Raw genomic sequence first — 16,328 nt, 5'->3', positions numbered from 1 at the left:
AACCCGAAAGGAGTTTTTAGCCAAGCATCGAATGCCTGCCGGCAGCTTGTGGAGCATTTTATCAAAGTTCATATAGACCATGTAGTTTGCAGGTTTTCAGGATGAAGTGAGTTATTTTGGTAGAGGAGGCGACAATGATATAGCTTGATCAACCTTATAATTGCCATGTCATGGAAATGTTAGGCTTCTAAAACATTTAATGATTGCCTCCTTTAAATTGTATTGCTATGTTTGGCAGAATCATTACTTAAAAAAAAAAAAAAAAATCAATCGGTAATGGCATACAACTCCTGTCCCACTTTTACTGTTTTGATTACATTTTCTACACACTTTTGTATCGTAGCTATCAATCTTGTAATGTATTTCACTGATCTCATTCCTCTGGCAAGGCTTATCACACTAATACTTCAGATCTTAGCACCAAAAGCAGGGGAAATTGTTCATGCCATTCAAAACCAAGTTAGCATGAACCCTGCCATTCAACAACAATTTCCCCCCTCCGTAATCAAAACCAAGTTAGCAGGTCCGTATTTACTGGGGGAAATTGTTGTTCAAAGAGTTTGATGCCATTCGAAACTAAGGAATTGGACACGGACTCTAATCCAAACAAAAGAACAAATAAAATAAAAGACATCCAGGCTCTAAACCAAGTTAGCATGTCCGTATTTACTGGGGAAAATTGTTGTTCAAAGAGTTTCATGCCATTCAAAACAAAGGAATTAAACACGGACTCTAATCCAAACAAAAAGAACAAATAAAATAAAAGACATCCAGGCTCTTTTGGATGCTCTTTGAGGCCCTTGCAAGGTTGAATCACTCGGCATACAGCAGGTGGCAACAGCAAAATTCAAGACGGACAATTGCACCTAGCAAAATCACATTTAAACCATGTTCGTCTTACAAATTTCAACAATCAAATTAAAATCTAAATACAAAATATAGAAATCTAGAGTCGACCACAACCACTTGCAAAAGCATTTCAATTAATGCCTGTCTCAAAGCAAAGAGAAAATCTAGATCTCAGAGCAATGTTTTGCAAATGACCTTTCAGATTCAGTCAGTAGTAAGGCGTCACCGTCCATGGAAAAAATATCATGGATGAAGTCCCATCGCCCCGAAACCCCGTCGACGACGGAGTTTCAAGAATAAGATGAGCCTCCGGAACCTTATTTTCCTGGGTTCAAGTTTAAGGGTTTGGCTTTCACAATGAATGCAAAGAAGACTAAAGATTGTCCAATACATCAAAATCTAATTTTCTTAAAAAAGCGTCCCTGCATAGACAAATTTCTATGCCCAACCGGACCTCATATTATTCGCATGCATAGAAGTGTGATCCACCAGTTTACATATAGACCACTGGAAAGACAGTAGAATAGAACAGAATATGTTCTCTTCGGCAACATAACCTATCAAATGACAGGTCTAATTTTAACAAGCTATACTGAACTTTTTCAGCATACTGAAAAAAAATGTCAGCTCCATAGTTGAATAGATTGTATAGCCCACCGTCAAGCTTGATAAACTTCAGGAAGCCGAAGACCCACACTACCAGCAGATTTGTTTAGTATCTTTGTCATTTCATCTGACCGATCCACTGCTATATTGTAAGAGAGGAGCAATTCCTGAACAACAGCCAACAATTTAGATAAATTAGCACACATGGGAGTACTTTGTGAAAATTAATATGTTGGTAAAAATAAAAAGAAAATGATTTCCATACATAAAGAATAATAGTTAGCAATCAACCAGTGTGCACTAACAAACATCAGGGATGGAGAACGTGACAACTTGGACAAGACAATCACATTTTCTTAGTTATCAAGATGTATATAAATGGAAGCCTTTGCACCCCAGTAATGTAGCTTAAGTTCATCTAATCTTGGATCCCAAGACAAAGAAGGAAGAAGGCAAAGTTTAATACAGGTCCTACCACTCTTCAGCACACTTTCTCCTCTCTATTTTCCAGCTGCTCAAAACCGAATATCACAGTCAACAAGCTGCTCAAGTTGCCATCCTCTCTCTCCTTATTCCGTCTTGAACTTAGACTGGATTTACTACAATCATTTATTGATCTTTGTGAAACCTTAGCAGACATCATAACTGGACAACAGCCTGACAATTACATCCGCCAGAGATGGACTTCCATCCTGAAATTTACACTTAATCAATTTCTCAAATTCTCCAGTAGAAGGTACAACCAGGCTACCCATATCTGGCAAATTCCCAAGGTGGTTATCTTCACTTAGGTTGCTATCTGAGAAAACTGCTTACAGCTGACAACCTACAGAAGCGTGGGTGGGTGGCCTACAAATATTCTGTCCTCTCGGTACCTTGAAGCCTAAAAGCATCACACACCTTCTTCAGTGTCCATATTCTTCATCAGGGCAGCACCATCTTCTCAGACATATACATATCGATGCACCCATGCCTAATGAAGACTCATCTACTTTGGACAGAGAGGAAATTTGGCAACATTCCAGCACGTCTTCATGCTGGATGGGACTCTCTTGCACAATCTACCATCTAGCATTTTCAGAAAGAGTGACATGGTCATATCTTTGACACCCTTACAAGAAATGCAGATGAAGTAGCCGCTACTACCATCAACACTTCCTTACACTGGACTTCATGCCACGATTAGAAGCAATCAAACTGTATCAGGCCCCCTTGTGCGATTCTTTAACCAACTCCTTAGCATTGTGTTTCGTAGCTGTGGCTTTTCACTATCCTCCCTAGTTTAATATTCATTTTTTTCACTTTCCTTTCATTGAATTTCAAACTTTATCTGTTTTTATTCATCATTCATTCATTTCCAAAGCACAAATTTAGGCCAAGGACCCTAAATGGTACAAAATCACCATCTTGAAAACATCCTATATTGTACAAAAAACCTCATCAACTTGGACATAAAAAATTGCATTTAGGTCTGAAAAATATAATATAACTTGAAAGAATTGACTTCCATGCAGGTCAGATGAGATAAGGAGGAGGGAATTGCATAGAAGGAGCAAGAACCTTGAAATGTTTGCAATGATCAAAGCATATACAACTCACAAGGGACACAGAAAGGACTGACAAAATTGATAAAGAGAGAGATGGAATAATAGTTGTTGGCGATGATTATTCTTTCTTTTACTTTTCGTTGAACACAAGCATTTATTTCATTTTGCTATCATTCATTCAGTCATTTGGTCATGTTCCTTCATGCCAATATGATGTTACTCAGGCCTTACCATTTCAGAAAAAAACCAGCCACTTATGCAAATAACTATCAGCTACTAGATTAGTCAAGCTGTCATGTGTTGCCATAAGAATCGGTCTCTTGCTTTTTGACTACAGAGCATTTACAACTTCAGTGGCTTTGCTGCTTCAGGCTTTTGTAGTGGAGCAATGAAGTTTCCATGTTTAATAGGCTTAGGTATCTGGATGGACAACATAAAGAACCAGCTCGCCAAGATCATGTTCTCAAGTTCTACAAAGAAAAAAAATATATTAAGCACATAACCCAAGGTTTAGATGATGCTCTGAAGCTCCATACTTCAAACTCTTCAATAGGTCTTGCTGATCAGTCCAAGAACTTCATTTTGTAGAAGAGTCCACTTACATGCAATTATGACAAATGCACACAGAAAAATGATAATTACCAGCAAATCTTGAAAAAAAAAGTAATCTTCCTTAATTTCATTAGTAGAACACATAAGAACTTAAGATAGAATGGAAAATAAAGCATAACTTTAAGGCATGAATTACAATGAAATAAATGAACAGAAAAGCTATAGATTTATCTATTCATCTATTGAGACATATGGAAGTCTATATGAATTTCCACTGTTATGCATTATGCTTCTAATGAATCAAGAAAGAAGGCATCTTTGAATTTGTGGAGACATTGAAAATTAACCTTATGATGATGCACGCTGTTAAGTAGGAAAGTATAATCACGAGCAAGCTTCACTTTATTCTGAACAGCAGCTTGATCTGATAAATTAGTATCCTTTCTGAACTCTTCGATTATGTAATCCCTGAAATGTCTTTTGTCTCCATCTTTACCAATATGTTTATCAACAGCTTTGAGAAGTTGGCGATATACCTTGGCAACTTGCATGGTCTCCAATCTCATTTCCTTGCTTTCCTGAAACCAACCTAAAGTTAGTGAAATGATACCAGCACTAATGAAAAATTCAATTCATTTCCACTAATTCTTTTTTATTTTAAAGAAAGCATAATTTCCAAAGCCCAGAATTCCAAAGCCTGCAAATCACTGCTTTGTGTCCTATATCACCCTCATTAAACATATCTTCCTCATTAATTTCCTCTGTCCGTTCAATTTGTAAGTTCCCTCTATTGAATTATATTTAAAGTCTCCCTTCCAGTTAAATTGTTACATTTGGGGAATCTTGGGCACCTTAATTCTGGGCTGCATGTACAGTCCTCAATCCACATTCCATCTTCATGGGTGACTAATGAAAAAACAAATAAAAAATGGCCCTGTCACCTGCCCAGATTAGATGGCATACAACCATTTACTTCTACTGGTTTACATCAAAATTGTGCAAGTTGGTGAAAGTTGCTTCGAATGCGACTAGATCTAGCAAACTATTAATTGGTGACCAGAGCATATTTGGAGGAAGTTGAGATAAGCAGCATAGAAAGTTGAAACACATGGAAGAACCTCAGAGTAAAGACCAGAAGCCTACAAGAATGCTACAGACCAGCATCCTAGAGCGGCTAGAACAATGGCTCGGACTGGTGACTTTAATGAATCAAAATAACTGCAAAAAAATGGATATCATGCTAAAATAGGTACGGATAATTTGATAAAAAATAGTGTAAAGGTATGCTAAATCTAGAGCTCTAAAAAATTGATATCGATTAAAATGACTTCTCTGTTTCCATTCCGATATAGAGTTAATCCGAATATTTTAATAAAAACAGAAAATATCTGTATCATGTGGATAGTGTATGTGGCCAATAATTTCAAGATTTAAACTCCTGGTGATAGACACAGAGTTGCAAGCCGGCAACCACGAATACCGAAGAGAGTTTTTTCTTCAAATTAACAACAAATCCAACTCAAATGGCTAACAATGCAGAGGCCTAAACTAAACTAAGACCGCTTCAAATACTGAAAAATAAAGGAAAATGCTACTGTGCTTCTTTCCAATGGAAGAAGTACGTGATCTCCACCTTTTGTTTTCAAATGATAAGACTAAAAATGAATGGCTTCTTACTAATAGAAGAAGTACGTGATCTCCACCGTTTGTTTTTCAAATGATAGACTAAAAATGGATGTTTGGGTGACCGGAAGTACCGATTGAAAAGCTGAGTTCTTTTTTGCAAATAAATAAAATCTTTTCCTATATTTTTCCTTCTTCCTTTCCTATTTCTTAGCTTCTCCGTCTTCCTTTCCTCTCCACCGTCGTGTGATACTCCACCTCCACGAAGCGCACCCCATCCTCTTCCCCGACCGCGCCTATTACGCCGCCGCCGCCCAGTGCACTCCCATCAACATCCCGATCCATTGACCCTCGCGCTCTGGAAGAGGCCTTGGAAAGGGGAAACCCCCGACGCCTGGAGATGGGAGAGCCAGTTGGCCGCCGGCGACGCCATTCCGGGGTTCCCCAGGGGCGAAGGGTGCCCGATTCGTTGTTGCTGTTCGACGCCATTCGATGCATAAACCCTAACTGCAGAATCCAAAATTCTAGGGGAGGATCCTAGCTTGAGAGCGCTCCATATCCCTTCGGGGCCCAAAAAAAAAAAAAACAAAAGAACGCTCTGAGAGGATGAAAAGAAACCCTAATCGGTCAGAGAAGAGATGAAACGATGGCAGAGAAGATTAAGAGGGAAAAGCTCACCTTTTGGCGGACGCTTTCGGAGATCTGGGAGGAGAGTGGTGGTGGTTTTATCAGGAGAAGCGCCACGAAACGAGATCTATGGCGAGGGTTTTGGGGAAGAGAGAGAGGAGGAAGATGGAGCACCGGAGCATCAAAGCGGATACAGATAAAAGTATGATGGTTGTGATTTGAAACTATTATAAATAAAATACAATAAAAATGTACCGAACCCAAAACCAAGGAGGAATTAAAGCAAACAGCATATGTGTAGAGAGACAGAACGAACCTCGTTAACAGCCGAGGAGAGAGAGACTGGCCGGCCGGCCGACCGCCGACGGGAGAGCTGAGAGCGATCAGAGAGGATAAATACAGAGGGAACGGGAAAGAAAGAGATACAGAGAGGGTTTAGGGGCTTCCTTTGCTGCCGGTTCTCTTGGAACCGGTCGAGGCAACGGTTCACCGAAAAAGCCAAACGGTTCGTCGCCATTAGGTTTGCCAGTTCCCCGGTCCAACCCGCCGAGCGAAGATTTCGTGCCTTAAATGGGGGGGCGAAGATCTTTTCCTTGCGAGGCGCCTTTTAAAGGGCAAAACCGTAAGAGCGGGATAGTACCTACGCGGACCCCCTAGCGTACGGATTCATGCACACTATGCCATTATCTTCTCTAATGATACATGTTGCCTTTAAATTAGGAATGTAATGCTAGAAATACTAGCTAGGTATCCATTAGAATGGTTATTGTGGGAGGGGGCCGAACATAGTCCCACATCGGCTAGAGCGGAAAGGTTCCGTGCCTTAAATGGGGGGCGAAGCCCTTTTCCTTGCGAGGCGCCTTTTGAAAGGCAAAACCGTGAGAGCGGGACAGTACCTACACGGACCCCCTAGCGTAGACTGGGAGGTGCACTGAACCTTTCCGCTGCATTAGAATGGTTATTGTGGGGGGGGGGGGCGAACATAGTCCCACATCGGCTAGAGCGGAAAGGTTCCGTGCCTTAAATGGAGGGCGAAGCCCTTTCCCTTGCGAAGCGCCTTTTGAAGGGCAAAACCGTGAGAGCGGGATAGTACCTACACGGACCCCGTAGCGTAGACTGGGAGGCGCACTGAACCTTTCCGCTGGGGGGCTATATTGTGGGAGGGGGCCAAACATAGTCCCACATCGGCTAGAGCGAAAAGGTTTCGTACCTTAAATGGGGGGCGAAGCCCTTTCCCTTGCGAGGCGCCTTTTGAAGGGCAAAACCGTGAGGGCGGGACAGTACCTACGCGGACCCCCTAGCGTACGGCCCAGGGGCAGTACCTACGCGGACCCCCTGGTGTGGCAGGCGCAGCCCAAAGCGGACAATACCTCGCGAGGAGACGTGGTCTTTTCCTGCTCGGCCAATGTGGGCTATGCTGTTACGCGAGGCTCCGGCCAAAGCGCCATCCCCGCAACAATATCCAAGGAAGGATTCATGCACACTATGCCATTATCTTCTCTAATGATACATGTTGCCTTTAAATTAGGAATGTAATGTTAGAAATACTAGCTAGGTATCCATTAGAATGGTTGGCTAATCCATGGAAGTTGATGGGCATTTGTTGATCTACAAGACTTATGGAGTAGTCTCCTCCTAATTAAATCTCATTGACATGCATCTCCTTGATGATATGAAGCAGCTAGCTTAAAGGCTTAAATTGTCCAAATTTCGAGAAAGGAATCACGAGCATCGTTTGAGATTTGTCATTTATCTACACGGATTGCACCAGTATGTAATGAAGCTTGAGCCAACCTAAGTTGATTTATTATCTGATTCACTCTTACCCCTACGCGGTGATGTTGAGCGGTGGAGACTGTGCTTGAATTTTTGCTCTAATGCTGAATCCGGCCTAAAATATCAAAGACATAAAAGTTCTCTTACCAAAGAATATCCGACAATGGACCTTTCAATATCTAAAACTAACAAACTCCCGAGGAATAATTGAAGTGTTGTGAGAGCATCATAGTGTGAGGAAATAAAAAAGCTCAAGAGCACTTACCTAGAGAGTCCTTCTGATACCTAAGACAAACAAACTCTCAAGGAACAATTGAAGTGTTGTGAGAGCAGCAGAGTGGTAGTGTGAGGAAATAAAAAAGCTCAAGAGCACTTACCTAGAAGGTCACTCAAAAGTTGTTTATATAAGCAATGGTCGGAACCTGTTGCTAAGGAAATCAAGAATGCGAATCAACCGCCTTTGATAATCAATAGTGTGCCTCAAAGATCATGTGCAAGCGTTACGCTCATGCATCTCGCTCGTTCATCATGCAGTAATAAAAATCGTTTATAATCATGATGGAACTGTCACCAATTGGGAGAAGAGATTGAAACCCATTTCTGGGGTCGACCATACGGTAGATTTTGGTTGATTAATTAAAGGCTTCATAGGGAGTTCGATGGAGACCAATCAACTACCATAGCAGTTATTATATTAAGATTATAACAAAAAAATAATTCACAGTAAAAGAGGCAAAGATGCTTTCCTTTCCCCCGGTTTTCGTTGAATAAAAAATATTATACTTTCAATCCGTGTAATACTTTATCCAGAAAAAGGTGCATATGGGGTTAGCCAAAATTGTTACGATAGCTGTTGTAACGGCTATAAATCTATAAATGTGTTATTTAAAATTGCTACAAAATTGAGATCCGAGCGCATGAAAAATGGCGACGTAGAGCACCGAGCACAAGTACCTGACTCAGCCCGTACTCAATTATGGTCAAGTCAAGGACATTTTTTCGATTTTTTTATTTTTTTATTTTTTATTTTTTTATTTGTACACAGACGGCACTCCTACCCACCTTCCTGCAGCCGTAGTGGAGATAACAGCTTATCTATTATTAGTTTCCGAAGTTAAAACAATAATAATCTTTAATTCACAATGCTTTAAAATAATTACCCCAAGGAACTTCCAAAAATGGCGACTTCTCTCTCTCTCTTTTCCCTCCTCCCATCCTCTACCCGCCGTCGCCACCGTTTCGCCGCCGCGACTTCCGGCGTTCGGGCAGCCTCTAAGGGCGGCGGACTGGGCCGCGGCGACCGGCAAGCGTTCTTCTCCTGCCCTCCTCCTTCTATGCTTTCAAAGGTGGGCTCTCCAAGCTTCTTATTCTGGTCTCTCTCGTCTCCGAAGTCCTGGAGTTCTCTGCTCAACGCAAGGAATGCTCTCCCCAGCTCCCATTCCAAAGCTTCGAGCTCGATGAGCTCAATCGCCGATTTGTACCGCTAAGAGGACCCCGTCTTTCCTCCTCTAACACCACGAGGAAATGCTCGACTCCCTCCCCCCAAACCCCTCTCTCTCCAACCTTAACGAGGCCTCGGAAAGGAAGAAAAGAGGGAACGGATGAAGAGGTGGAGCTCGATAGAGTAATGGCTCGGTTTAGGCTCGTTGTCTCGGATTTCTTGGTCTCTTTTCTATGGGTTTGGTCGGGATCTGTTCTGAGGTACCTGGCGTGTGGGATTCTAGGGTTGGGAATGCACCCCATTGCTCTTATGATCAAGGGGTCCTTTGCGGTGGTCTATGTCTACTGCTTCTCGTGGCTCGGGAAGGCGACCAGAGGCGGGTCGTATAACCCTCTGATTGTGCTCTGTTATGGCATTTCTGGGAATTTTTCAGGGTTTCTTTTCACAGTCTGTGGGAGGATCCCTGCCCAGGTGAGCTTTCTTTATCCCTAAAATTGTTGTGTTTATGGTTAGAAATGAGTGTTAGGTTTCGATTTTGTTGCTCGATGATGTGGGAATCTGGCTCATTTGCTTTTTTAATCCGAATTTTGTTTTTCGCTTTTGTATTGATGTGGAAAGTTTGTCTTTTTTTAGTAATATTGATATTTTTTGGTTGTATATTATTCTTACTGCTCCATAGTTTTCCTGTATGTTTTAGATTGAGCTGGATTTAGCGACTGCACCTTAATATATGAATTAGCTTGATTCTTCTGATTGATATTCGACCAGGTGTTCTTTGATTTTGATTTGTTAGATATACTCTCCTATGGACTTGAACTAATTTTGCATTAGGTAGTGTGTGATGCATAGGTTGAACAACTACTCGAGAATAGCCACATCCATATTCCAATGCGTATTGAAAACAGATGCACTTTAAAATCAAAATTACATTAGATCATCATATAAAGATGACCTTGTTTTCTGAGAAATCACTGTAGAAACAAGGGAGTGCACTTTTTTCCATTTGTTATTGTTACTAAAAAAAATCTAGAAGAATTTTGGAAGGAGTAAACAGATGGCTTGGCAGGTCATAGTAGCAAAAGTGATTGGAATTATATCTTATATGTCTGAACAATCTATTTGATTATTAATTGATTGGGGAGGGTTAAGGATGACTACTAAAGAAAGTCAGTTATTTGTTAAGGCTTCGTTTGATTCTATGACCAAAGTTAGATGAGGACATAAGGCTCGGACACATCAAACAGAAATTTCATTTTTGTGTTAACCTTTAGGGAACTCATTTCAGATTTACTTGATTTAATCACTCCATGAACAAGAACTTTGTTTTTACGGCCAATGTTATAGCCCTTAGGACCCTTCTCTATTAAATCTAGAACCATCCAAGCACTACCCAGAATTTTAGCACTGCAGTGCTCTATTTGACCTTGGATTTGTTTTAAATTTTCACCTAGTTAAATATCTTAATTTTGTTTTTGGTTTGATGACCATCCTTAGAATCAACGTGAATCAAAATTAGCACCCGGCAAACCCTTGCTTTTATTGGATCTAATATCCACAATCCCTTCAAATCTAAAAAGCTCCTAAAGTCTGATCCTTTTTTCTATGAATTTCTTGTTTAAGATCTATCTGATCATATGTATGTGAATGACAAGCCAATATTATCCAAGAAATCTGACATTAGTTCCCCTTATTAGATCCCCATATTGGAGTTATCATGGAAGAATGAGCAAGATGGTTGCAAACTGAGAAACCCTACTAGTTAGACAAAGCCATGAAGAGATTTTTAATAGTAAGACCAACTTTGAGTTAGCAATACCAGTTGGTATCCAAATGCAGTTCAACATGAGTATTTTAGTGGTGCAAGTATTGGCTAGTAAGCAGAGTTACTTTTATTAGAGGTGCAGTTATGCTTCTATAACAAGCAGCCTGGGAGAGAAAAGGCAACATAGAGAGATCCAACATTGGGAATGAACACCAAGGTTCATCTCAAACTTATGCTAGAACAAAAGGAAGTGTCATCATCAAAAATAATCATATGATCAAGACAAAGTAAAAAATCTGCAACCTAAGCTTAATCACAATAAAACTAGGTGAAGTCCTCTTGCTCTTAATATTCTAGGCCCATTTGCAACCAATATGAACCTTGAATTTAGGAAAGGAAACAAGATTCACGTGTTTGGTTTTTAAAAAGCCTAAAGCTTCCAAGCTATGATAGCCTTCCAATCTTGCTTCATGACTTAGGCATAATGAATTATGGGTTTTTTGTAAGAAATGACCATAATTGGGAAGAGTCGATTTTAGTTAGAAGCCAACTATAACAATTGGGAAGGCATTTTCTCATGCACTTTAGATGATAGTCTAGTTGTATGGTCAGACCATCTTCAAAGGTGACTGGGTTAATGCAATAATGAGGGCATTAATGGAAGAATAGCAATGGCAAAAATTGTCCATAGTATAAAAAAATTGAGATATTTTAGGAAAACATTAGGAAAGAAGAATATGGAAGATTCTCATATTCAGAAGGCACATTATAGTCTGAGAAGATGGTGAAACAAGATGCTTGATAGGGAATAGTGCAATCAGAAGATGTGTCATGAATAGAAAACAAAAGCTACTCACTTGACCTATCAGAATTGGTTGCCAATCCAGGTTTGAACCATGGATTGTGGTATGTAAAGTTCTAGAAAGGTATGCGTGGAATAAAAGAGGAGGGGCCCATGTATCTTGTGTGCTGCTCCCCATTGGCCTTATAGGTTTCCATTGATCCAAAACACACTTACATAGATCAATACGGGTCAGCACATGCTCATTTTGTTTACTGGTAGCCTGGGCATGTGTCCATCATGGCTCAGCAAGGCATGGCTTGGCTCAACACATATTGCCAGCTTGGGACCAACACAGTTATGACATGTATTACTTAATCGTTGGTTTGAACCATCAGTATCTCATTGCTGTGCCAACATTTGAATGGATGATGCACAAACAGGCCCAAGTAAAGCACAAGAAATCATAAATAACTACTTATTCAAGGTAATGAACTATGCGCTCAGATATTAAAGTGAACCAGGTCAAAGGGGCCAACACATGTTTTACTAGATGAAAAAGGCAGGCTATGTGGTTTTAGCTGATCGTTACTAGTATTTCTAACAAATTAGATAAGGATCAATCACAACACTTAAGAGGACAAATCTAGAAAAATTACCTTGCATTTGCTGCCACAAAACTATGTCAGTTGCACCAAAAATTTAAGAGTGAAGGAAGAAGCCAAAAGTAAAATAAAAAAAAATTTACTGTAAAGTCACCTAAATGTATGACCTCCCAGCCTTTGACCAAACTTAGACTCAACTAAAAGATTAAAAGGAATGAAATGATGAAATCAAGAATTGTAAGATACGTGTTATAAATTTTATAATAGAAACTAAGAAGCATATAAACAACCTTGTGATAATGACAATATCAGATTAGAACCCTTCCACTGATTGCTTTCTCTTTGAGCAGATTTGATGTCTTGCATTAGTCGATAGGCACTGATTGATTGTAACTAAGAGTTGGATATATGTCTATAAAACTCTCCCAAGGATTTTAGAATGTTCCACCAAATCATCTTATAACATAGACCCACTGGCCACTTATATGCGACTGTGATCATAAGAGGAGATGCCACTGGCGTATCAACATTTGGATCTGACTCATCAGGGTGGCTTCACACACCATGCCAGGTGACTTGCTCTCAAATGGCAACTAATTGAACCATCAGTTGTTTGTTCTAGAGATATGGGAAGCTATGAGGCCTCACAAATGGTATCACTACAGTGGAAAGCCATGAGTGAAGCATGGGAACAGAAATATTGAAGGAAGATTTGAGGCTTTGAGGTCCAAACAGCTCGATAAGATAACCAGGGTGACAACCATGATCCCAAAGTTGGTAATGATATTGATCTAGGAGGATAATCCTGATCCCTAGTTGTGTAGAAGTCGAGCAAAATAGTGGCAATAACCCAGTGGGTTCAAATAATGGCCAAGAGAACAAAAATGAATCGACAGGTCAGAGTGGGTGAGGGAACAAAGTAATGAGCATTTAAGAACTGCAATGCTGACCATCTAGAGTTGTAACTCCGAAACCAAAAAACTGGTAGCGATTCAAATGAATTGCTAATAAATGACAAAACTATTATTATTGAGTTTCTTTTCTTTTTTCCTTTTTTTGAAAAAAAAAGTTGGGGAGAGAGGAGGAGGTTTGGGTAGGTAAGCGCCATTTAGGTGGTTCTACTCACCAATAAGAAAGGGTTGTGATAAGACAAATGTAGAAGGGTGGTAGAATGTTTTGAAGGCCAGTCTAGTCTCATTCTCACCAGAAAATGAAGAATATACGAGAATAATGCTGTTTCAAACCATTCACAAGTAAAACAAGAGGGCTTTCTGCATCCAAATTTCTGGCAGTGACCCGCTGTGGAAGGAGAGCTATGATCTTCAAAAGAAGGCAAACAAAATTCTTTTTAAGAAAACCAGGTCTAACTAATGATTTGGCCATTACTGGTGGCCAGGCAGCTGCTTTGGGTGATAGTCTAGCATTTGATGTTGCAGGTACTACTACTTGTACAAAGGTACACTCTCATGTGCAGTGATAGACATGAGTTGGCTAGCTATTGTTACAATGTCTCATCTCCAAGTTCTAGCAATATGCCTGGGGCAGGTGAAGTAAAATTGAAGCTCCAAGGCCATGGAAACCTTCAGATAATTTGTTGCAGAATCTGCTAATGGCTTGTTGTATATGTATAGATGAATTGGATGTGTTCTTTTTAACTAGCAGTGCATGAATTCTACACATGTAAATGAAAATGCATACATGAAGCAATATATTACAAAGATATCTCAAACTTTTGGTGCTTTTGGTGTTACATATTATTCTTTGATTCTTTGCCACTAACAAGACCCATTGTGGCAACTGCGATATCCCAGTTTTCTGATCCAACATTGTTAGAACTCTTGACCTTTTCTTTCTTGACAAGTTCATTCTGAACCTAAACTCAACATGTTCAGGTGATCGGATCAATTATTGGGGTTTGGTTAATCAATACAACCTCTGCTGCAGCAGCTCATGGACCTCATTTGAATGTTGATGTTCATCGTGGAGCATTAATAGAAGGACTGCTTACATTCTTCATTGTGATAGTTTCACTAGGCCTGAAGAAAGTTCCTAAAAGTTCTTCTATGAAAAGATGGATATCAAGCATTTTCAAAGTGATATTTCATATCCTGGCTTCTGATATAACTGGTGGAATCATGAACCCTGCCACTGTAAGTGCTTAATATTTCTTCAAAATGCAGCCTTTTTTTGGTATATCATTCGGCTTTATTCTGCTTGTTCCTTACAAGTACATGTGAAGCTTGGAAGGAAACAAAGATGAAGAAATCTATAATAATCTTTTGGGCTGTCATTAGGTGAAAAGTACCAACATATAGAAAATCATGATGTTTCTGTATTTCTTTTGAGTGGTCGATAGGTGAAATTGTTGGTGCAGACTAGTGTTGCTGAAGGACAACATTGAAAAAATCTATAAGACTTGAATATAACCCATGGCAGAAGAAGGTAGAGCTGTATTTTAAATCTGATCGTTTGTATGAAGATATCATAAAATGAATTGTAGACAGTCGCAAATATATCAATTATTTTTGGTTTTCATGTTGAAGTTTGTATAACCATAATCAAATCAAGTCCTGTTTTAACAATTTTGGGCTGCTTCATAAGTCCTTGCTTGCCAATTTAGATGGCCATCTCTAGTTTATTGCAAGATTTTCCAAATCCTCTTTCATGTTTTCCAGCTTTGTTAGCTTAGGTCTTTCCCTTCCTTTTCTTGACTCTTCTACACAAATCTTCGTTGTGTGTGCCCTTCCTATCTTTTCTAATCTTACCATACAACAATTTTTACTCGTTTGCTTGGGCTCTCTTTGTTCTCTAAATGATATTCTAAACGGTACAAGATCATTGCCTTTAGCTTTATTACCATTTTATAAAATTTTCTGTTTAGTCATTTAGGCATGTCGAACTCCACTATATTATAATGTGCCGATTTCAAAGCCAAAAAATTTGGTTAGACTTTATTTTGTATGATTGAGAAACTTTAATATGCTACTTTTTTTTAGCTTTTCTCCCAGTATGCCTATAACTTGTGATTTACTTTAATATGCAATTTGTTCCAGCATACAGTAGAGAATTTCTGCTGATGAAACATTTGGTGGCACTTGATGCCACTTCCGCTATGGTAACAAAAGCTTCAGGATATGCATGCTAGATGGATCTGGATGCTTTAAAAATCCATCAAATAAAAACAATTTCTGATCAAATCTGCACTTATCTTTTTGAAATTTTATTGTCTGATAAGATGGAGATAAAATCAATGCTTTAATTGCAGTGCAAAATCAAGTGAGGCCTGCATTTTGAACAGATCTGCAGTTAAGTATTCTTATATTTTGGGGGGATGTTCTAAGAGATTCACTGTTCTACAGGCCTTTGCTTGGGCATATGCTCGAGGAAAGCATCGGACACACGAGCATGTGTGTGTGTATTGGCTTGCACCCATGGAGGGAACTCTATTGGGGGTATGGACATGCAATTTGTTTGATCGGCCCCAGAAGCACAGGAGGCGTTGTCGGAAAGAAACCAGAACTAAATCAGAGTGAGTAGGATGTGTTAGATGCATCATTTTTCATTATATATTTTCACTTTATTGTTACATATACATGCCCTTTGGTGCAACTGTAAATGACAAGTAGAACATTTTTAGTGATAGATTTAGGTGTTCTTTTCATTTGAAGTCATGCTAATGCTGATTCAAATCTGGATTCCTGAACTGATGTACCCAATCTTTGTTTTCACATGCCACTGCTGTTTGCTAAATGCAGTATTTCATGCTGTTGGATGAATAAAATACTTTAGTTGTGGCTTTAGACGGCCACTTTATAGCCCCAGTAGTTACACCTGCTTTCCTTGAAGTACAACAATAGACAACAGAAAAGTGCTTTGTCTAGAGCATTATGCTATCTATATCTCTTAAGTAGGCTTAGTTTTATGCATGAAAACTATGAACTTCACTCGATGGAAATGCAAGTAAAGATCAGTGTTTAAATTGTAAAGATCTGTGATTAAAATTTAAGGCAAATGATCAACATTTGACAGGCCTACTCTACCAGGGTATCCCTATCAAAATGTTTAACCTCTAATAGAGGGAGATTCCTGAAATTTCGTTCAGCATCTTGTTTGATCTCTGGATGCTACAGATCCACAGCCGGACTGATGTAAGATGAAA

General features: G+C 39.5%; 2 protein-coding genes across 6 annotated transcripts; one reads left to right on the top strand and one right to left on the bottom strand.

The window, feature by feature from the left end:
• Positions 1-1,229: 1,229 nt before the first annotated feature.
• On the bottom strand, positions 1,230-6,354 carry LOC103705009. 5 transcript variants are annotated; one of them, XM_026803836.2, is made up of 5 exons: positions 6,121-6,241; positions 5,856-5,931; positions 5,312-5,738; positions 3,902-4,132; positions 1,230-1,622 (listed from the first exon to the last, which is right to left on the bottom strand). In XM_026803836.2, the coding sequence occupies exons 4-5, from the start codon at positions 4,118-4,120 to the stop codon at positions 1,509-1,511; spliced, it is 333 nt and encodes a 110-aa protein (XP_026659637.1). In that variant the 5' UTR covers positions 4,121-4,132; positions 5,312-5,738; positions 5,856-5,931; positions 6,121-6,241; the 3' UTR covers positions 1,230-1,508. The 5 variants fall into 5 exon arrangements, with proteins under 5 accessions (XP_026659637.1, XP_026659638.1, XP_038988247.1 ...); XM_026803837.2 differs by lacking the exon at positions 5,312-5,738 and having other exon boundaries at positions 6,121-6,235; XM_039132319.1 differs by lacking the exon at positions 6,121-6,241 and having other exon boundaries at positions 5,856-5,937.
• A 2,401-nt stretch (positions 6,355-8,755) lies between these two features.
• Positions 8,756-15,984, top strand: LOC103705010 (probable aquaporin SIP2-1). Its single transcript, XM_008788574.3, has 3 exons — positions 8,756-9,492; positions 14,062-14,319; positions 15,529-15,984. The coding sequence occupies exons 1-3, from the start codon at positions 9,208-9,210 to the stop codon at positions 15,700-15,702; spliced, it is 717 nt and encodes a 238-aa protein (XP_008786796.2). The 5' UTR covers positions 8,756-9,207; the 3' UTR covers positions 15,703-15,984.
• Positions 15,985-16,328: the final 344 nt, after the last annotated feature.

The sequence above is a fragment of the Phoenix dactylifera genome, chromosome 12 (assembly GCF_009389715.1).
Source record: "Phoenix dactylifera cultivar Barhee BC4 chromosome 12, palm_55x_up_171113_PBpolish2nd_filt_p, whole genome shotgun sequence".
In the NCBI taxonomy this organism is placed as follows: Eukaryota; Viridiplantae; Streptophyta; class Magnoliopsida; order Arecales; family Arecaceae; genus Phoenix; species Phoenix dactylifera.
Note: the sequence above shows the minus strand (reverse complement) of the source record. Positions and strands in the feature narration are given on the sequence as shown.

Excerpts from the sequence above, each read along its gene's own strand:
- LOC103705009 (XM_008788571.3), bottom strand. The coding sequence starts at position 6,321 with ATGGCGACGAACCGTTTGGCTTTTTCGGTGAACCGTTGCCTCGACCGG. Across the intron at positions 4,133-6,120 it reads TCTCCTCGGCTGTTAACGAG|GAAAGCAAGGAAATGAGATT; the intron begins GTTCGTTCTGTC and ends GGTTGGTTTCAG. Across the intron at positions 1,623-3,901 it reads ACAGCGTGCATCATCATAAG|GAATTGCTCCTCTCTTACAA; the intron begins GTTAATTTTCAA and ends GCTGTTGTTCAG.
- LOC103705010 (XM_008788574.3), top strand. The coding sequence starts at position 9,208 with ATGGCTCGGTTTAGGCTCGTTGTCTCGGATTTCTTGGTCTCTTTTCTA. Across the intron at positions 9,493-14,061 it reads GTGGGAGGATCCCTGCCCAG|GTGATCGGATCAATTATTGG; the intron begins GTGAGCTTTCTT and ends CAACATGTTCAG. Across the intron at positions 14,320-15,528 it reads GAATCATGAACCCTGCCACT|GCCTTTGCTTGGGCATATGC; the intron begins GTAAGTGCTTAA and ends ACTGTTCTACAG.